This window comes from Triplophysa rosa, linkage group LG9 (assembly GCF_024868665.1).
Source record: "Triplophysa rosa linkage group LG9, Trosa_1v2, whole genome shotgun sequence".
NCBI lineage: Eukaryota > Metazoa > Chordata > Actinopteri > Cypriniformes > Nemacheilidae > Triplophysa > Triplophysa rosa.
The window spans coordinates 22,860,506-22,883,510 of NC_079898.1; the positions used below are offsets into that span (position 1 = coordinate 22,860,506).

At 37.8% G+C, this 23,005-nt stretch overlaps 1 protein-coding gene across 1 annotated transcript in view; it reads left to right on the forward strand.

Annotated features, from left to right (window-relative positions):
* The first annotated feature begins 760 nt into the window (after positions 1–760).
* Positions 761–23,005, forward strand: part of hpse2 (heparanase 2) — a 59,637-nt gene continuing 37,392 nt past the window's right edge. The window contains exons 1-3 of the mRNA XM_057342253.1: positions 761–1,090; positions 3,490–3,644; positions 3,970–4,131. Coding sequence (XP_057198236.1) covers positions 840–1,090; positions 3,490–3,644; positions 3,970–4,131 — 568 coding nt within the window. The 5' untranslated portion in view covers positions 761–839. The remainder of the gene's footprint in view (positions 1,091–3,489; positions 3,645–3,969; positions 4,132–23,005) is intronic.

The following is a 23,005-nucleotide window of genomic DNA, read 5'->3' on the forward strand; positions in this document are numbered from 1 at the left end:
CTTTTTCCTATATGCGTATCACCATATAGCCTAAAATAAATACACTCATTTGCGTATGAAATGTAGATGAACATCTGAAATTATTTATAGTAAGCTATTAATTGTATTTAGTTTTAATTCTTTCTTAGCTCTGCGCATTGTTTATCTGACAAGCCATGTGATATTCATTCTCATTATAAGCAAATCAAAAACGAATATTACACCAATGGTGTAAAAGTAAAATAAAGTTGTAAAACATATTGTAAAACAACGTATCCTGCTACTTGCAGTGCCTATCGCGCACTGAAAAATGCATTTTTTAAATTAGTTAAAAATGTTACTTTTACTTATTATATTGCCCATATGATTGACCTATTGAATGCTTTAACAAAAACGAAGGGCTATTTTAAGGTCTTTTAAAATGTTGAAATAGCCCATTTGAAATTGCACAAAACAAGCTCATTCCAATAATTGTTATTCCAATATGTTGTTACAGCTTATTTCCTGAAATATGGTAAATGCATATTTTCTCCCAGAATGCGCAGACACAATTAATCATAAGGACCATACAAAAGACCCTTAAGTTAAATAAGAGTCGTTTTACCTTTAAGAGCTGTTGCGTTACTAGAGGGCGGTGCGGTGGCAGCTGTGTGATGGAGGCTGGCCCTGCCCGGGGCGTGAGTCTACCCCAGCTAACTCCAAAACAGCGCAGGACAGGGGGCTAAAAGAGACAGCAGCGAATTTGACCACAGACACGTATCCTGGCTCACGGACGGGCATAAATACATTTCAGGTGCTCTTCAGTCGGTTTTCATAAGGAGATCTCTGCTGGATCTCCTCTCGGCGCTCGAGGACAGAAGATGCCCAGGCAGTTTCTCTGCCTAGTGTTCGGCTCGTCCCTGTGGTTGGCACTGATACTCCAGTCTCTCATCTCCTCCTCCGCTGCCTACAAGAGACCCGTGTCCGGAGGGAAAAGACAGAGCTTTCTGGAGAGAACTTTAATTTTACTGGACGTGAATACGCGAAGCCCGGTGAAAGTTTTGAATGACAATTTCCTCTCGTTGCAGTTGGATCCATCTATCATAAAGGATGGCTGGCTTGACTTTTTGAGGTATTACAGGCTTAACGTTTCAGTTCTCTGCATCCTGAGGTTAAAATGCATTTGGTGATGCTGCTGCGTTTGTGTTGCTTTACATTGCGCAGTTATGTCGTTAACCATTATCAAAGAGTAGCCTATGTCCGATAATCTGCGAATGTCAACACCTAATATTGATATCTAATATAGTTTATACAGTTGTCTAACATAGCCTACATAATCGGATTTTTTAAAAGCATGAGCAATCACTTTTGCTCTTTAAACTTATTTCCACAGCATGGCTGACTGCGCTCTTTGGATGTATTTCAAATCAACCTTATATAAAATAGCCAGTAGGCTAGATATATTTAACGTGCATATCTAACATATTAATGCCGTTATTATTATAACCCTATTTTAACATTTAATTTACGCGTAAATTAAAAGCGCCTATGATGTAAGTTGACGCGCAATGCCCCAAATTAAGCAATACGTTTCACTCCAGTGCAAATGTGTTGTGGGTTGAGATTCGCCCATGATCATATATTCGACATGCCAACTTAGACTTTAGAAATATTGTGTACCGCTAGCACGAACCCTTAACATACGCCCAGATTTGAATGGTCGTGTTAATTTGAACAACAGGGCTTGACCTGGAAGTGAATTTGGGTGTTCCAGCCCCCAGAGGAGAATAGACACAAACATACGGAGAATGGAAATGTAAGTGTCTTTTGTGGTCCCCAAAGAGGCGCTGTATATGTTTCGATGTGATGGTAGGCCTATATCCCGGTTGTGACATCGAATAAGTATTTTAATGGTGAGGGTGAGAACAGAATGAATATCATTTTCTAAATGTCCCATCAAAATTTGAAGTCTAAATCTGCTGTCGTGGCTATTTGACGTCGGTTGCATTTGCGTAGTTTACTGTGCGCGGTGTGTTATGGCAGATTGTTCAAGTGTGCTACACATTTCCCAGCATCCCTTCGTTTCATTGTGTACACAGTGTGAAGGGGAGCAGGGCAGAAAAATATGTTTTGGCTGCTTAACACTTTTCACAGAAATACGAATACTTTTTTCACCTTGTTTGGAAACAACTTTTGCAACATGGTAATATTTATTTTGTTTAGCTATTATCCACCCACCGTTCAGAGTAGGAACAATGATAGAGATAATAAAAATAATGTTAATAATTGCAATAACTTATAAAATAATATTGAATTAATCACAATAACGAATATGTTTTAGTGCTGTTCTTATCGTTATTATTCTGTTGTATTTTGGTTTATTTGCGTTTTTTTTCAGTTAAGTGCTGAAATGTTTATGACCTACCGTTGTTGTCATTAAATGACTATGCATTTTACACTTTACCCAAATAATGTAATGTTAGGCTATATCTTTAAACATCATTCTTGGTCTCTTTGGGTATGAATTAACATCCGATTTGACACTAAATGAGAGAAACGCGCTTGTCAGTTCGGCCTATACACACCACAACAAAAAAATAGTTCTGCTATTTTCACAAAACATTTCAAAACAATGAATACTTTCTCTAATAATTAATTATCAAAGTATATACTTTTATAGTAATGCTTTTTAACTAGGCCTATTTTCTTATTCGATGCCAGAATTTGAAGTCAGAATACGTGCGCAATTTACAAGCCTTTTGATTTTACGTTCGCACTTTCTGTAGCTTCTCTTTGAGTGGTTTAGGAAAACATGCATTATGATGAAAAAAACTGAAGAATGGATTTACTGTGTGAAATAAAATGGTGTTAATTTGAGTGAGAGTGAGAAAAACTGCGACCTTAAACAGACTCATGTTTTATTCAGTCTTTTGCAATTTAGTCCTGCTTTAGAGTTTACGAAAAAATATTTAAACGCCTCTAGCAACCGGATCACTGGGGGCAAATTAAAAACATTGAAGCAAGTTTAAATAAACTCAACAAAAGCAATAAAAATTGTGCAAATACACTTTGTAATGACCCTATAAGGCAGCTATTGTGACATTGTTCTGGTCTGCACGAGCCATGACTACCGTCAACATCTGTAGTCAAGATATAGCCCTGTAAAATAAAAATAAGTCAGGCATAAATATAAACAATTGAGTGTTTGTATATGTTTTCTCAAATAAAGGGGTTGTTTTGTAACTATACCCATACATCTAACATCCAACAACATGTTGTGTGAAGCATATTACATAGTTTTAATATAACACTTTAAAGAATATAGGTCCAAAATTCGTCTGGAACTGGTAAAAAATGAGCACAAAATGATACTGTTTTATTCTATTTCTACCCTTATCCTATTCAAACAACAAAAGGATTTTAGTGGTCAGGTCTGTACAAATGGCTCCTTAAGGTAACACCTGCACTTTTTACTGCACTTCAGGATTGTATCTGTCATCTGCAGTGATTTACATCGTTTTGTATTCACAGCTCCAAGAGGTTGGTTACTCTAGCTCGGGGACTCTCTCCAGCTTATCTGAGGTTTGGGGGCAAGCGGACCGATTTTCTTCAGTTTCATAACCTGAAGAATCTTGCAAAGTTTCGAGGGCCTGGACCGGACTATTACCTCAAAAACTATGAAGATGGTGAGGTTTGTTTTGGTCATTTTCAATGAGGCAGATATCTTTCGGCCCCAGAAAGTTTGATAAACACTCACATTCATTGGGTACAGGGTTAATGTTCGAAATATTCTGAAAATCATTTATTTAGTGCATATCACTTAAACGTCTGCACAAAGAATTTTTGATATATGCATGTGAGAAACTATAGTTTAGATATCTGGTAAACATAAACACAATGCAAACCAAACACATAGTTGCATTTGCTCTTGGAGTGGTGCGGTTTGTCCTCACATATATGACACGAGTAGACAGCACAACCTCCAGAAACATCCCTCTGGTTTCCACGCAGACATTGTGCGCAGTGACTTCGCCCTGGACAAACAGAAGGGCTGCAGACTGGCCAGCCACCCGGACATGATGCTGGAGCTGCAGCGCGAGAAAGCGGCTCAGGTGCAGCAGGTCTTGTTGAAAGAACAGCTGTCTGACATCTACAGCGATGTTACGTTAACAGGTAGGAGATTATAACAACATGCAGATATTGAGCTCACACTGTAAAGCCTGAGAAGAATGTAAATAGTTGTTAGACTTTGTTTTTTCAATTTCACCATGGTAAATAATGTGGTAAATATTCAAATACATTTTATTTGGTTTGTGGTGACTGGTGGTCGTTGTGAAAAGCACAGAGTTTGGAAAAGGATTATACAATTCAAACTATAATAGTCAGTGAAAGTGTCTCCAGTAATTTCCATCTTCTGTTGTATAATGTGATATTTCATCACGTAAAGCACTATGGCGCTGTTTTTTGAAGGGATTATGTTCATGGATCAGTTTAATGTTTAAGCTGTTTTTTACAATGATGAACAGGGCCCGCTTGGCATGATGATCTGAATTGATCAGATCCATCACTTTAGGTCTGATTTGTTTCTTTATTTCGTTGCCACGTGTACCACCGGTACGCCAACAAACCTGGTGATTGTTGCTGCGCGCTCCAGAAAAAGCACGAGTTTAAAACGATGAGAGATAGGACGGTCCAGCGCACAACCAGCCAAACATATGGTTTTATTGATCATTTTCAACAGCTGCGCTTTGCCTGTTTGTAAATCCAGTGTCCAATTTCAGATTTTAGACCTCCACACACATAGGTTGTCCCAAATGTTCAGATCATTTTTGGGGAAATAATTGTTTGAAAGGCAGAACTCTCTAAGGGCTTGTCAGAGACCTTTGTAGTACCAAAAAGTGTCAGATCAAGGATAAAATGATGCTGAATGATGACTTACACTATACGGCCAATAGAAACAACAGCTGACAATGATTTCAGAAAATGACACTTTGTAAAATCTCTCGTTTTAGTTCTTCAAGGAACAAAGTTTGCTGAATGCAGAGTACAGCGGAGAGCTTTGTGCAATTGTTAGAGACACTTGGAATCGGGTCGGCTGTGTGTTTTGTTGGCGTATGTACGAGCATAAATCTGTAAACATGTATTATATAGATGTTGTTTGTTTGGATGGAACATTTCTGTTGCTGAGGCGCAGTTGTTGGTAATTGATTTCTTCTTGAGCACCCCTGGAACGGCTCACGTTCAACACCCTGCTGAAAACCGTGAGGGGATCTAAGAAACATTTCTAGTTTTTTTCCCTGACAGGTTTGCTTTTTTTTGCATAAACACTATTGTTTTATTATAACAGTCTATGCAGTAATCTCAACGTGGACTGAAATCAGACCATCAGGTACAGCCATCCAGAGAGAATTTATTTGTTCAAAGCAGATTTACTGTGGAAAGATCGTACTAAATTTTGTGTCAGACGCCGTGTGAGTTCTAACGCGGGTCGTTGTATTATTGATATATAAACTCTCCTGCTATCAGATCAGAATGTCTAAACTGCTGTTCGTTGAGTCTAGCTGTCAGATATACTAGATTGTTTATGTTGCCAAACCCAGCACTTTTGTAACTTTTATTTTCTGAATCTGCATTGGACAGGACAGCTGTAATAGGAATTCGGGCTAATCGCACAGAAGGTGAAACTGACTGAAAATTCCTGGAAAGGAATCTCTTCCTCTCAGAAAAACGCCTGTCGTGTGCATAACGGATTGGTGAGAATAAAGGCACCTGGGTGCAGAAGAGCAGACAGGCCTGTTACCAATCAGGACGAACCCCTGCGCAGACGTTGGCAGGTGACAGGGGAATTGCGGGTAAGGCAGCCCTGCCTCATCCATTTCCACTCGGCGCAGGTCGGCTTTTCTGACCCTTTCTCATTAGAGCTATCTGTAATAGGCGCGAAAGGCATTTGCCTGTTGAAACAAACCGTGGTATGACAAGCCCAAGGTCATGCTAGCTTTCACCTCTGCGCTCGCTACAGTTTAGTCCAGTTTAGATAAAGCAAACCATCTGAGACAAGTCGAGGTCGGGGCACTTGAAGCTCTCAGATTACTACAGGTTCACTACACTAAGTTTACCTTGCACTGCATTGTCAGAATTTACTTGGTTTGTTTTGTTTATGTAAATATTTAAGCATATTTAAAATTGTAAATGCACATTTATGCATTTGGCTGATGCTTTTACCCAAAGTGACCCAAAGTGCATTTGGGGTCAATTATATATAGTATTTCTGTTCCCTGTGATGAAATTAAATGTGAGTAATTAAAGGGTAGTTTACCCAAAATAAAAAATACAAATTCTGTTATCATTTATTCACCATCATTTAAAACTTTTACTTTTGTGGAAATATATGACTTTAATGTCTGTGGAAAACTAAAAGGATATTTTGAGAAATGTCTCAGTGGTTTTCCATACAATTGAGGTCAATGGGGTGCAGTGTTGTTTGGTTAACAAAGTTCTTCAAAATATCTTCTTTTGTCTTCTGCAGATGAAAGGAAATCATACAAGTACTACAAAGAATTACAAGAGCATAAATAAATGATAAAAGAATTTGCATTTTTGGATAAACTTTCCTTTAGAGACGCGTGTTTTCAGAGACTATATTTTCTAAATTCTCTTACCCCATTGATTTAAAATTTTGAGTTATGCCTAAATAGTAAAAACTGTTTGAAAAAGTGGTAATAATATATTCTCTAAAAGCGTCATATTATCTATTACTCAAATAATTGTGTCTTGTTTTAAGGATGCTTAGATATTATTACAAGAAATGTATTTGTGCCGCAGACTGATGGAGTGGTTTATTAGCGTTGCACAAATTTTAATTGGATTTGTAACAGAATTGTATTTCAACGGTTAGTTTTTTCATGCAGTCATAACCCTGATAGATGCATATATCATTCAGTAAGAGCTGACATTCAATATGATGAATATCCGCAGTACAGTTTTCTTCATGGAAATTTATCCATTGAATGAAGTGTCAGCTGATATGTAGCTCAGTGTGGTGAAGATAAATTCCATCCTTCTTGGCACTTTCTGAGGTCACGCTACACCTCTTGGATCAGTCTCTTTGGATCAGTCCCAAAGCATCGTGGATCCCAGCATAGGATGTTTAAGAAAAGAAATGCAACTTGTTTGCAATATTTAAAGCTATTTCCGGCCGTTTTGCTTTTCTGCTCTGACAAATGACAGGAAGTTGTCCAGTTAGGGTGGTTTGGTTATTAACTGACAGTTAGCCTTTAGCCTCGTGTTTTCAGCAGCGCTAGCTGCATGTCTGTAGTTCTCAAAATGGTGATTGAAAGGAAAACGCTGTTAAAATGGGCTTGACAGAGGTGAAGAACACATTTTCAACAGGACATTTTGATGTTAAAATACATTCTGTAGATTTAAATGCAAAGAACCCTACGCTCTTAAAAATAAGGGTGCTTTAAAGGTTCTTCACATGCGATACCATAGAAGAACCATTTTTGGTTTCACAAAGAATCATTCAGTCAAAGGTTCTTTAAAGAACCATCTCTTTCTTACCTTTTTTAATCTGATGAACCTTTTTTCGCCACAAAGAACCCTACGCTCTTAAAAATAAGGGTGCTTTAAAGGTTCTTCACAGTGATGCCATAGAAGAACCAAAAGAACCATTCAGACAAAGATTCTTTAAAGAACCATCTCTTTCTCTGTTTGTGAAACAGAAAGGTTCTTCAGATGTTAAAGGTTCTTGATGGAACCAAAAGGTTCTTCTATGGCATCAAAGAACCTTTTGAAGCACTTTGTTTAAGAGTGTTTGTGAAACAAAATGTTTTTTCGGATGTTAAAGGTTCTTTATGGAACCATTTAGACAAAAAGGTTTTTCTATGGCACCTTTATTTTTAAAAGTGTATAAGCCGATTGTGTCTGTAAATTCTACTAAATAGTATAAACACCAAGGCTCTGTGGTACTAGAAAAACTTTGCTTGGTTTGTTTGAGTATCTCGAACAGCCCAACACAGAAACCCAATGAATGGTGTGCATTTGGGGGCGGAACCATCTCTGTGCCCATCCGATGACAGGCAGGGGGAGTGTTCAGGAAATCAATTATTTTTGTTTACAAAAATGGCTGGATATTGTGATGTGATGACATCTTTTAACTTTATTAATATAAGGTAACATGCTCACGTTATATGTTATTTTGGCTCCTGGCAGATTTTAATTTGCTAGTCATCAAATGGTCTTTCTTCAGTCATTTCTCTTCTTGTCAGGATGTGCTTAAATTGACTCAAAGGTTTGGAGTCTTTCCTCCCTCCCCCAGCAGTAGTGAAAACACACATGTGTGCACTCAACACAAACGTAGTAAGTGCACGTAGAATAGTGTGCTAATGATGGATCTGAGGCTCTGACAGATGTTTCTGCCTGCGAAAGAGCAGCACTCATTTTTTTCCTATCTCTGAGATTTTACGCAGATAGAGACTGCTCTGGATTTCGGTGCGTTGTAACGCGAACTACACATCCACACGCATGATGTTCTCCAGAAGAATTGACGTTGCTTTTGACATTACCATCCTCTGACGTTCATTCATGGCGAACGACATAAACGCCAAATGTGGTGTCTTGCAGGGACACTAGTTTATTGTCTGTGAGGTATTCCTTAAGGTAGATCAAAAACATGCTGCCTGAAAACCAGTGGAATCGGACAGATAAATCCCAGAAATTAGACAATAACCATTACGAGAGAGAACGGGAGAGAGAAATACTGGCAAATATGACATGAATACAGTCTCGTATCAAGTGTGAGGCTAGAGTGAACAGAACTGTAAATATATGAGACGCTAATATGTGTAACAGACTCCTGTTTCCATCACTGCCGGCCGTTACTCAAGACCCAACTCATTTAAATGAGCATAAAACCACAAGTAGACAAAAAAAATAAAAAGGTGTCACAACAGAAGTTTATGAAGACCGAATGGGCCCTAGACATCTTGTAAACGTAACGGGAAACCGTCAGACCGCGTGAGTCAGTCACCGTTATATACTGGCATTCAAATTCGCCAAATTAAGTGATAAACTAGCCGTCAAACGAATCTGTGAGTAGAAACATGGAAAGTAGGAGCATATTTACGTTTTGCGAAATAATGAAAATAAACTGTGACTAAATGTTCAAGGAAAACACATTTGAACAGCGGAAAATCGCACATGGGTACACAAATCTAATTTTATATTGAAATTAGCGTGAAAATTGATTTTGTGAAAATGGAGTGTCAGATCTGGGCCCTGTTTTCCAGGCTTCATAAGAATAAGTACATTGGCGAAACGGTCACAGGCGATAATCTGAATTACAAGTTTCCCAAAAGCATTGTAATTTAAGATGTAATTCGCTTAAAAATAAAAAATTCCTTGTTATTCACGCCCCTATTCTAAACACCCCTTTCTTCCTTCCATAGAACACAATAGCTGAATCGAGACTGTCAGTCACAAACATTAACTTGATCTCTTCTTTCATTTTCCACGACTTCCAAGTGGAAGTCATACAGGTGAGGAAAAACATGAAGTAGTTACACAAACAGTTTTATTTGGAGTGACTTTTATTTGAAGTAATGCAAGTTTTCATTTCATTATTGAAATTTCTTGACATCACAGTCTCTTCATATAATCTGGCCTGTATTTTCTAATAGTCATGTTGAAAACTAACCGATTAGTCACCATTTTATTTAACGTTTTAGTTTCATTCAAAGTTTTAATCATTTTATATTTTGGGTTTGCATTAATTTATAATGTATTGTTTCAGACCCAAATTCTGGGTTGTTTCAATCCATGGTTGGGTCAAATATGGACATTTTCTAGGTTAATTTAACCAGCAGTTGGGTTTGTCTCTTTTTCACCCAACCATGGATTGAAAACAACCCAGCATTTTTTTTGAAGTGTACACAAATGACAAGAGAGTTCATCAGTCTACATCTTCTTAGTGCTCTTACAACATCACACACATTGTCTCCCCATGTAAACACAAATCCCAAACGATAATCCACGATAATCCTTTCAGAGGAGTTCCCTTTCCTGCGATTGATTAACCCACGAGGAAGCTTTTTGTCCGGGAAATTTCCTTTTCATTACGTGCATTCATTTGATACTGATCTTCAAATGAGTCATCAGAATAGCGCTTATTGTGCATGAGAACTGCGTCATGGCAGCTGTAGGTGGTTTAATAACACCCCTCGATAAACAAATATTAAAGAGCTGCGATTCACTGCATATGTTTCAAGTGCTGACATGACTAAAACCATTACGAATCAAAAAAGAATTTAATTGCACATGTCGGCAATCTTTTGTCTTAACCACGGTAAAAAATTGCAGAATCTCATTGGGCGTCATTGGTGTAGCGTGAGCAGGACAAACTTTTGATGAAATCATTTGTAAAATCGTTCTTACTTAAATTGTCACTAACACCAGTTTAGAAACTGGGATTCTCAAAATGTCGCTTTTATCAGGAAACATAAAGAATGCTGTTTAAGATGGTAAAAACTTTATAATAAAGAAATGTTTTTTACGTACAATTATTACGATTTATTTAAAATTCTGCGCAAATTCTAGGTCACTAATCAAACAAGCGGTTTTTAGGGATTGACCCTGTTAACAAAACCAAGTCCTTGCTTTGGAGAATCGTGCCAGTTTGACTGTATGCTGTCATTAAAGCAAACGGAAAACATACCACATAAGAAACTATGAAATTGTATTTATATTCCTGTTAAACTGTCCACTTAAATAATTGTGCTTATTTTGTTTTGGTAATGCGATATGTAAGTGTTCCTGTATAGCTCAAAGGTTGTGGGTTTGAGACCTAGAGACAGTAGATATTGGTATAGCGTGAATGCACTGTAAATTGCTTTGGATAAAAGCATCTGCCAAATGCATAAATGTAAATGAAATTTGAATACAATTCTGGAAATCTAATTCTTCATATTTGCACTTAGCCTTTCTTTTTTGTTTTCATTTAACAGCCAGCTCACCAACATGGAGCTCTGTCAAAACATACGTCCTTCATTACTAGCAGACGTGTAGCATTTCCCTAATTTGGCTGTTAAGCTGTCAGTAGATATTCACGAGCCTTCCCCAGAGCATGCTTATATTCACTTCTTTTTAAGGAATTAGCACTGTTGGAGATTTTGTTAATAGTCGACATCACAAGGACTGAAGGAAGTGATTGTTGTGGCAGCTTGGCGTTAGATGAGGTGAAGTCTGGTTGTATATTACTGTGGTGATTTCACCTGGCAGCTTCAGCGCTCCTAGCCTGTTTGGACATTGATTTAACTAGTTTTAATGTTCCAAGGACCATCTGGTTTTACCACAAATTTGCCCTTTGTGTTGAACTTTCTCTAGTAGAATTACATGTGCATTAAAGTGTATTGTTCAAGACGGTTTGGCTTGTTAAAAGACCTGTTTCGGTGAGAAAATGTATGATTTTACAACCTTAAGAGAGACGTGTGTGATGTTTTTCTGTGAAAGCTGCAACCTGTAACTTGTTTTGTTTAAAAATAAGCAAAAATAGCCTAAGTTGACTTGTCAGGTACTATTTTACCGGAAATGTCAGTTTGACATTATTTAACTGCAACCCACATAAGGACAATCATTTTGTTTTCAGTTTTATTACAAATTTGAATCGGCTTTAATTTTTATATTTTTTTGTTATTTGTTTATATATTTTAAATGTATTATTATTATATATCTGTTTATTTTTGTTGCTATGTTTGTTGAATTTATTTTTAATAATCAAATTTGAATAATATTTAGGCCGAAATAAAATGTTACTTTAATACATCTTTGGATAAAAGCGTCTGCTAAATGACTAAATAAATAGTTATCGGGAAACCTGTTTGAAAATAGTCATCAATTTTCACAGTAACTATAATTCTATCAAATACAGGTCATAGTGCATGAAAGCAAGTGAATGTCAGTCTGTTGTTCTCACATTCTGGCTGATCAGAAGCTTCTGGCTCTCCTCGTGTTCTGTGATGAGTTTTGAGGCGCAGGAGGGATTTGTGGCTCACTCCAAAGGGTATTGAGTTTCTCTTTCCTTCTGGACTATTTTTTAAATGCACAGCTGTTGATCTCTTCCCTGCGCTGTGTGGGATGAACAGAGACACCACGCTCAGTGGGTCTGCTGTGGAAATTTATTAAAACTGCCCAAAGATATGTGAATTATGCAAAGAGGTAGTCAGAAATAGACCACCTGTTATGAGGGTATTATTCATTTTTATTGTCTTTGTCAGTACTTGCGCTTTTTCTGCAACACCTGTCAGCCATCATAAATCATTCAAGTGCTTCCCGCTGAGGTGGATTCTGTTTTAAAATTTTCATAAATGTGATCTTTTTCCCTTAAGATTAATGCTGAGAGCTAAGCCATGATTGTGACCACCTTACAAAACGTACAACTTGAATGCAAGACATTGATGCCTCGTACCATTTTTGTGTACCGTATACATCAGACAGTTTGTGATGAGGATGATGGCAAGGTGTTCCTCCAAAAATGTTTCCAAAGTTTTGCTCTTGTTTCTCAGAGGATGTGATGCCAAACTAATGTTTGGAAATGTATGATCTGAAGGGCGGAACAGAAAAATGCATTTTGTTTTTACCTTAATGTTGGACAAAAGTTATATTATATTAGAATTATACATTGTTTAATGTATTCTTAGAAATGTGGATTCTATTTTTAGTTGAAAGAAAAATAATTGAACTCACTGCAGTCTCCATTATCCTCTCATTCCTGCCCAGCTTTTTGTTTATTTGTAAATCCAGAGAATTTGCCAGAAGCCTGAATATTGACATGTGGAATGCAGAACTATTGCTTCTCAGACTGTAACCATACAAACAGCATTGTGTGTGTGTGTCTGTGGTTTGTACAATATAAAAATCATTACGTCTATCGTCCTCGTAAACCATATATACATGTGTGTGTGTGGATATGTTTATATCATGTTCTGTCTGAAGCATAAACTACATTTGATACAATTTGACTACAAATGATTGCAAAAAATGTTGTATTGTATTGCAGTGAATTTAGTATAGATTTTTTTTAAATGTCAGTATAGCAGATTTTGCCCTTGGATATATTAAGGCAATAACATTTATACATTCAAGAATGCAATTACTGTACATATGTGCATGCATTCATAAAATGCAGATATTGTAGACGTATAGGCCTACTGTACATCGTTGTACATTTAAATAGAGCGTACAATATCAACATTTTGACAGCATCTGAAATGTTAATCCTTTATGTATAGACTTAAGAGGCGTACAGATCTTTACAAATCCTTTGGCAACAGGTTGGACTGGAATTTCAAAAAACTTTTGCAAGGGTACCCCTGCAGATGAGTGATTTTTAAAATTACATTTGAATCATTTTACTTTTTATTACTATTTAATAAGCATTGAATATACTGTATGAGATGGTGTCTTGGGTGTCTCAAGAGAAAATACTAATAATAAGAGATTAAAAGGCATATCTGTATAAGTTTATTTATTTTATTTAGCCTCGTTGTGCAAGCTCTCTGGAGCTTGTGCAGAGGCAGCAGCTTTTGCCAGAGGGGAACTGGAATCCCCTGGTTGGGCCTGGGTTCTCCTGAGGTTTTTTTCTCGATTAGAGTTTTGGGTTCCTCGCCACCGTTTGCATACTGTTTTTTGCACTATTTGCCTGGCCGGGGGGTTGTTTTTGTTTTAGAATTTTAAAGTTTTACTTAATTAATATTGCATATAGGAATTTATAGTCTGTTATATTTGACCTGTGCTTCTCTCTCCTTTATCTTAAATGTGTGCTCTCACTGAGCGTGTGTGTGTGCGTGCGTGCGTGCGTGCGTGTCTGTGTGTGCGTATTTGTCTGTGTACGTGTGTGTGCGCGTGCGCGTCCGTGTGTGTGTGTCTATGTCTATGTGTGTTAGTACGTGTGCATATTGTGTGTGGAGTGTTTTGCATGTGGGTATGTCTGTCTTCTGTGTTTTCAACTTTTTCTTGTTTTTACAGGTACAACTTTAATTGTTTTGCTTATAGTCAATATGTCTCATGTACAGCTGCTTTGTAACAATGAAAATTGTAAAAAGCGCTATATAAATAAAGTTGAGTTGAGTTGTATATAAAATGCATGTGCAGTACAACTCAATGCACCAGGAAAAGAAATGTTGTTGTCTTTATATGATGTGATGGTTGGGCAGTACTTGCAAGTCTACATGGCAGTCCTGCAGCAGAATTTGGGCGGACCCTCGTGTGTTCCTTTCTGAAATATTTTGGCTGCTCTGATAAGTCTTTCGGCTATGGACTGTAGTCCTCTCGACTCACTTTCAAAACAATTTTACTATGTTTAAATCCATTCCGCACAACCCCACCGTTTTCCTGCCAAGATCTGTGCAGAAAACATGAACAAAGTCATCCTGTTCCATCTGGGGCGGTATACTTTATTTCAAAGGGGCCTATTAGAAAGTAGCAGAAATTTCAGCAGTGCTAAGACCTCTGTCCACCTCATATTCACTCAATTTCGATGAAGCCGCGTGTGAATAAAACTATGTTCCGCGAGGAATTTTATGAGTCCATAAACAAGTAATGAAATTTGCTCCGGTCTGGGGAACACGAGCGGAAAGGTAAAATTGAGTTTTCTGTGGCATGTTCCAGAGTTCCAAACTTTATTTAAGTGGAGACTGGAGTGCTTTTAAATGGCCCCCAGTCAGAAGAAACTAACCGAAACCTTTCTGTCCTTTTTTACTTTAACTTGACTGACAAGACCTGACGGTTTTAAGCAAAGGCAGATGGAAGGTGCTGTTGAGTGGGCACAGCGTAAAGCCAAAAGACCACGTCTGCTGTGTTCCTGCCCCATAAACCTAAATGTTATTGGCAAAATTAGCAGCCAGTTACAGGGGTTTTTATTGCAACCTCAATATCACCTGCCCTATCTTGGTAATAGGGCTGTCATGATATCCATTATCACTATTGTTGTTTCCAAATAAATTCACAATATTTATTGTTACCAAATAAGTTCACAATTTTATTGAGATTTTCCAGGCGCTGAGTTATGATATTAACATTTGTGTAGTTCATTATTGTCAATGGGACATATCAACAGGTAACAAAATAATTCCTTATCCTTTCACATATTGAATTCATAGCTTGACTTTAATGCATTTATTATTGATTAATATAATAGATCAATCAAATAGGTTTACATAATTTGATTTATTTAATGCATATTAACATATTGAGTCTGCGTATTGGAATCACCTGCTGTGATACCCTTGCAAAATTTCTTGAAATTTCAGATCTGACCGGATGCCATAAAATTTGTAAAGATTTTCTAATCTCTAATGTGGATGGATTAGCATTTTCAAAGCTCTCAAAATGTTGATATCGTATGAACCTGGGTCAATCCAAAAGTACACAAGGAGGTGGCTTGTTTCTGAAAGGTATTTATTGTGGTGAATGTTTGGAAAAATGCTCTGTAATTTTCACACAGCATCTGGTGAAAACATGTGACGCAGTACTGAAGTCAATTCCGGGGCTGTCAGACACAGTTACCGGGGAGACCTGTTCTTGCGTCTGTGTCTCTGACAGTGAATCTGGGCAAATGGAACCGTGCCCTCAGAGGCTTCGTCTTATGCTATCACAGTAATACGGGTCATTACGGTAACATCATTCTGATGTGTCCAAAGAACATGGAAGAATTATCCTGGAAAATTGATGCAAACTGGTGCACGTGGTTTTGTTTTTGTGGATGGTGGGTTTGGTGTTTTGACTGGCACACTTCAGTTTGATCACAGTTGCAGTCAGTCGACTGGTAAAACATGGCATTAGCAATGGCAAAGTGGTGGGTTAGATTCAGTGCATGAATTACTGAACTTTACAGTGGGTGTCTGTGAATGAACACATAATTGTAATGCATTGTAAAAATTGGTCGAAGTTAAATTGATATATTATATATAAATTATACATATATCATCATCTTGGAATTATAAGGTTCTATCTTTGTTCTGAGCAGTTTTAAGATAACAAGCTTCAAAGTTTTTGCATTCCATTTGACTTTGTAGTTAGAACCTTTTTGTTTACTAAAATGTCCAGGGCTGTTTCAAATTATTTCTTGCCATCGGGGGAGTTTCTCCTGGTGCACCATGTCCTTCACGCTTTGCATCTCAGGTCATCCGTCTGCTCATCTTCCCAGCCTGAGGTTTCGCTATACGAGGAACTGGAAACATGCTGTTTTTCCCTCAAATCTATACACTCCTTACATTTGCATTTCCATATGGAGAAATGATTTACTGCCGAAAGACGATTGATGCAACAACATGTCACTCAAAGCTGACAAACCAAAACACACGTTACACGGTTTCTTTTTTGTGAGGGTCCTGTAACTCGTATACGCAGCTCAGAAACAGGGATAAAGTTACAGTTAATGCTTGAGATAGTGTTTGTTTTCTGACTGGCGTTTCTGTGACGGATGGGATACAGTGATCCTGTTGGAAATCCTTTGAAGAGGTGATGTAAAACAGCTCAAGGGGCTTCGAGTGTAGCCTCACCCGTCTTATCTGTATCGACTCTTTAAACTGACCGTGCTGTAATTACGGCATTAGTATTTGGGCGGATAATTCCAGCAAGTATGTGAAGGAGTAGCTCAGTCCTCAATAATGTGAGGAAAATGTAAGAGACAGTGAAAGACGTTTTGTTCCACACTTTGCTATCCTGATAAAAATGTCGAGGAAGTATTGGATACCTCTTTTAAACTGGAGAAATGAACAAATTCACATGACCAAATTGGTGACATGAGATGAAAATGTTCTAAGTGCTCCATGATATCGAAGAAAATTTCAGTTTAGCCTGCGTGCAATATACAATATGAGATGTGATTGAATTGTGAGGAAAAAATTATATAAAAAATCTATGCCAGTCTCTCTGGCATGTGATTTCATTGTATGCATTTTTGAAGTACAGTATTAAATTCATTTAGTTATTGCAAACCAGAGTATATGCAGCCCTTATTTGCATGTAAACCTTAAATGCACTGTAAAATGCACGATGAATGTGCCATGCTATTGCTTATCAACAGTAAAAAACATAAAGTTCATGTTATTAGTCGGTCTAATAACATTTGTTTTATTTCAGCTCCAGTATTATTAACCTCTTAACCTCTTTTGCATATTTGGCTTTTTTTACTGGAATTTTAAAGAGCGCCCTGCCCACATACATTGGAATGAATAGACTATATGCACACACGGCGATGACGTACTTCCGTTAAAATCAACTTTGCGGTCAATTATTCGAAATTAAGATTTATACATCATCTGAAAGCTGAATAAATACTATTTCCATTGATGTGTGGTTTGTTAGAAAAGGCCAATATGTGGCTGACATACAACTATTTGAAAATCTTAGAGGGTGCAAAAAATCGAAATATTGAGAAAATCGCCTTAAAGGTTGTCCATCAGAGGCACTTGACACAGGTCGTTGCTAAGAAGAAACGGGTTTGTTTTAACGCTCTCTTATTGGCTTACCACTGTAATGACATTGTGGAGAGTATGAACTCCAAGTCAGAAATTTTAAGCTTTACATAGATACCAAACTTGAGTGAATTATTCCTAAAGAGCCGGCAGCAGCGAGCAAAGTGTGCTGGCGTGTTTCCGGCCAGTTTTGTTCACGATTTTGCTGTGTCCACTCACAAAAATAAAGTTTTGATATATTTACGGTAGGAAATTTACAAGATATCTTCAAGGAACATGACATTTACTTAATATCCTATTGATTTTGGCAAAGAAAAATCAATCATTTTTACCCATACAATGTATTGTTGGCTATTGCTACAAATGTACCTGTGCTATTATGACTGGTTTTGTGGTCACATTTTATCATTTGATTGTAATTAAAAGTACAAATATTGCGGAATAATGTATTATTATTAGTCATTATAGAGTTTTAAAGGTTAAACACTGATCTCCATACTTTTCATGTCTCCTTTCAGATAATGACATATTTGGAACGCTGTTTAACGAAATAGCAGTGATGCTATGGTCGAGTCATGCTCGAATGATCATTTGTGAGATGCACATGAACAAATCTTTCTGTAATTTTTATGTCACAATATTGCTTTTCATTAAGAGTACTTGACAGACGTGTTTAGAAACTTATACAGTCTCGTGGTGAACTCTGGCCCCGCAAGTGGTTTTGGTTTGAATTTGGACGTCGGTTTTAAAGCGGTTGATGTAATCTGGCGCTCAGACTTGTCTTTGACTTCATCAAACGCTGCTCCAATCAGCCCTGAGCTCAGGACTGTTGACACTAGCGAGAAATCAAAGTCCAGCAATGTGGGACGTGCACAAGGCAGCCTCACAGCGAAGATTAATTAGTGTACACAAACGTGTGTGGATGTTTATACACCAGAGTGTGTTCTGAGATGTTAACATATCAGTCAGCTCTTGCTCTCCTTCACTGCCAACCACATGGCCAGACATATGTACACGCACAGACATATATATAATATATATATACAGTATATACATATACGCATATGAATGCATGTGCTCATTCTGTTTTATTGTCCTTCTGTGCACATGAGCACTTATGCACTGCAACTATTAAAACACGGACATAAAATACGCAATACACAAACGCGCGGTCTAAAATAAGGAATTAGAAACAGGTGCCTTCATAGTTTGCATTCTTTTTGAACATAACAGTGGTTTGACCTGAGAGGTTTCTAGTGTGTATCAAGCCCTATCAAACCAGGGACGCAACGTAATTCTGTATTTATAAACGCCAGGTTTGTGCGATGTGTAGCACAGGCGTCGCAAAACTATTGAAACCATATTTTCACCCTTTTCCTGGCACTTACTTTCGGTTTAAACTTTTGTTTTTTTCGGTTTTACCTCAGGTTTAAACGGGGATCTTCGAAATGCTGGGCGGGTTCGAGTCAGCAGGCCCTGGCGCGAGTGAAAAATTGTGAGGAAAGTGAGATTAGAAGCCATTCATTACGATTTAACAGGATATTACTTGTTGTTTAATGTTTTAGTCATTTAGTCCAACAATGATCTGAGCCAGGGGTCACAGGGGCCGCTGTTGTAATGGTTTAAAAGTGTACGGCCGCAAAAAAAACGAGCTCTAACTAATGCACGTTGGGACGTGTTGTTTTCTCTTGCTAGAAATGAGCGTTGATGGAGGCTCGGAATGGTATCCGTTCTTTGCAGAAACAGAGGATTTCGCCGGCATCTGTAGTCATTAGTCATAATTAGCCGTGGTTATTTTTCCGCTGCAATTGAACAATTACTTTACTTGAAATTGCTTTAAAGAGAGCTGGGAATTAAATTAGGCTAAACCGTAGCCTTTCACCGACTGGAAGGCTCGCTTTGTTTTTATGCAGTGAATAACTAAATTTGTACATTTTTCATAGGCCAGTGTTGCGTTCTCATTCTTTCAACATTGAAATCCAGGTTCTTGGATCATTGTGATGGAGGGTCGCTGTATAGAATGTGGTAAATTCATTATTTTTGTCATTTGTTTTACGTAGAACAAACTTTCATAAAAAATACCCCAATTATTGTACGTGCTGGTTTTAAGGTCGTGTTTTTCTTGGCTACTGTGCGAACAAACGTCACATTACTAAATGATCCCCGTAGCCAGAACAGTAGTTTGGCATTTGTAACACAAGTTTTACACAAATGGCGATTTCGCCACGTTGATTTCATCAGTCACTTGGCCTCTCTCACGTTAAAACCAGATTCATCATTTTCTCTCACGTGTATGTCTCGCAGTGATGTTTTCGTTTGTTTGGGTCAAATATGAGCCGAAATGACTTACCCGCTGTCCTTTTGATACAACGCGGAAGATTACATCCCATGTAATTAATGTAATTGCGTCACGTGTAATGGGATTGGTCGAGATGGGCTCGCGTGCAATTACGATTGATTACACGGTTGAGGAATGTTTGCAGAATGTACATGTGGCGTATGATTATGAAAACGATCCAGCCGTTCGTTCTTCGCAAATAAATCTGCTTTTACTTTGAATACGGGCCACGTACAGTTTCAAACGTATAGCGTAGCATTCAACACGTGATCAAGTTTACTTTTCTACCGTCAAACAATGTCCGCATGCCTTATGGCCGTCGATTTGGAGATGTTTTCTTGGTATGGAAGCGCTTTGAACTCTGTTTTGGAATTCGAGTGTACATGTCCCGGTAGTTGCTGTAGGTAATCACGTGTCATAAATGGAAATAAGCTGGCTCAGAAATGAGCCGTAGCGCTCTGGTGCAGTACAGCTTGTTATGGGAGTCTTATGTCTGTGATCAGATAGCTAGCCTGACAATATCCAGACCTCTCTCTGTTTCCATTACACTGCGAGAGGAGGGATCCAGAAATTTAGCCCCACTCGTTGGGTTCCGCAGTTGTAGAAGTTCACACGGTCTACTCCGAGAGAGATCAAAGACACCAATTTTGTTAATGCATCCATGCATTTGTACCCAATGTAGTATTACATTATCCAGACTGTTGGGTTTTGGGATTAGTATAATATAGGTTTTCTCACTGTGCACTGTAAAAACATATTTTATCCGGTAACGTAATTTGTTTTATTAAATAGTGAATTGGCTTAGTTTAGTCTAAACTTTGTTTTATTTTATTGTAGCATATATCTTGCGTATAACTTGAGTGGCACCAAATGAAATTAAATACATTTTTAAGCGGCAGGTGGAAAAAGTTTAAAGAGTACATTCCTCGAGATCATAAAAAATACATTTCATGAAGTGTTTAATTTTGCCGTGTTTGAATGTAAGCAATCTGCCAAGTTGTAAATCCGAAGGTGAATGAATAACAAAGTTATTAGCTTATAAAAAAGGTAATCGACTCTGAATCACGCGAACAAGCCATGACCTGTCCGAATCTTTAACCACAATGTACCTACGTCACTAGAAAAATCCCCGCCTACTGACTGCGAAAACTTAACTCTCTCCTCCCCAAACACTGTACTAGCTCGTTCGTGACGTGTGCATCATGTCTAAGAGAAGCTGTGTTCTATGTAGTGAAACTAAGTCAGTCTTATTTTCACTACCAAAGGAAGAACTTCTGAGGAAAAAATGGTTACTATTTATTTTTCAAACGACACCAAAGGAGTATAAACCGAACGTTTTACTTTGCGCGCGTCATTTTACCGAAGATTGCTTCATCAATCTTGGCGCCTTTACTGCAGGATACATTAAACGTCTTTCCTTAAAAGATGTTGCAATACCAACTTTATTTGGACGTGTAAGCTCCACCGAATCACAACCTGTAAGTGTGACTCTTTATTTTTGTCTTTACTTAAAATTAAATTTGTGTGACGTTATCTCATGTCTGTGTTTAGCTAACGTTACCGTTATTTTTGGGGTTGTTACTGTTTGTTTACCTAACGTTAGCTATAAACTCGTTGCGCTAATGTAAGTGTTCAACCATATTAACTCGCAAAGTCTTTATTTCAAGAACTGCGTGGTGTACTATAGTTATAATAACATCTGAAGATACGAACACCGTACACTGTATGCCGTGATAACTAACTGTTACAAGAGAAGTGTCTAAAACAGTCCTTTTTCTTACTGGCATCTGTATAAGGATTAAAGAATGATTCGTCAGACTCGGGCTCGAACTGGTAAGGTAAAATCGACGCCATCTCTCTCTATACACTGTTAATATCCAACCACCTGCAAACCGTAATACAGCAGTAATGATAGGCGGTCCATTTGCGACACATGCTGAACGCGTTTGACCAATCACAGCAGACTAGACCATTTGACCAATCATAGCAGACTAGACCATCTGACCAATCACAGCAGACTACACTATCTGACCAATCAGATCAGACTACGCTGGCGGAAAGGCGGAGATTACACAGATGAATCGCGGAACGAATCATTTGAGAGTCAGTCAAGAAGTAAGGTAATAAAAACTGCTTATTATTACGAAATAATAGTATTTTTACATCATGTATGTACATAAACTTGTTGTCGGACACTCCATAAACCAAAATAAGCCCTTAAAAATATTGAGGAATGTACTCTTTAAGGCTAGCTTTTTACAGAGTAGAAGTCCAACAATGATTTAAAATACGACGCTTTTATAAGGTGTGGTCTTTTTTACTGTCTGGTTTAATTTACCGTACAGTACGACTGAAATACTGGAGGCAAGCTAACATGTAAGTGAAACTTCAAGCCTCGCCAACATTATTTTCCAATACTTCCAAAGAGTCTTGGCGCTTTGTCACAATTTTTTTATAATTTGACGTTATTGATTTCTGTCTCTGATATGGAGAGTGAGAGACGGGGAAAGAAGGTAAGAGATAAAGAAAGAGCGTATGAAGGGATCTCTCTCTGGAAATACTTCTGAGTTCCCTGGTGTTTTTGTCTGTCTGGAGCTCAGTAGGGAGGGTTTGGCTCAGGATGCTGCTCGCTCACTAATTGCCTTATTACTGTAGGCCTGCAACATGGAACTGATCAAACTAGCTGCTTTTAGGAAAACTTGCTGTTCTATCACAGGGAATTATTCCTTAGAGGAAAATGCAAACTACTGTTGCACAGAAGTAAAAGTGTGTGAGGACTGCAAGAAGTTGTAGGATGAGAACGTTGGAGATATGTCTGTATCACTATTTAAAAATGCAAACGTAAATGTATTATGGGAAGACCAGGGCAAGTTGTCACACGGGCTAAATCTTGCATTTTGAATCAAAATGCAGACAAATGTATGTTTTCTCTAGCAGTGGTGTATGTTGGTTCTTAACCTTTTTTCTTATAGTAAATCTCAGATTGGGGCAGGCTCTAATGGGTGATTTTCCCTCCCAGATTTTCCCTGGGCACCTCCAAAAATGTCCAGCTTACAATTTAAAAGTTAAAATGAAATACCTTTTATTTGTATTATATTTATTTGTCAGTTTAATAACAGAAAAATGTGAAGGTTATGGATCCAATGAAAGAAATGTTGGGGTATTTTTTTAAATGTTGCCCAAATTTAAAGCGCTTCTAATGTGTATAATTATATTCGTTTCAATATTTGTTGACGAA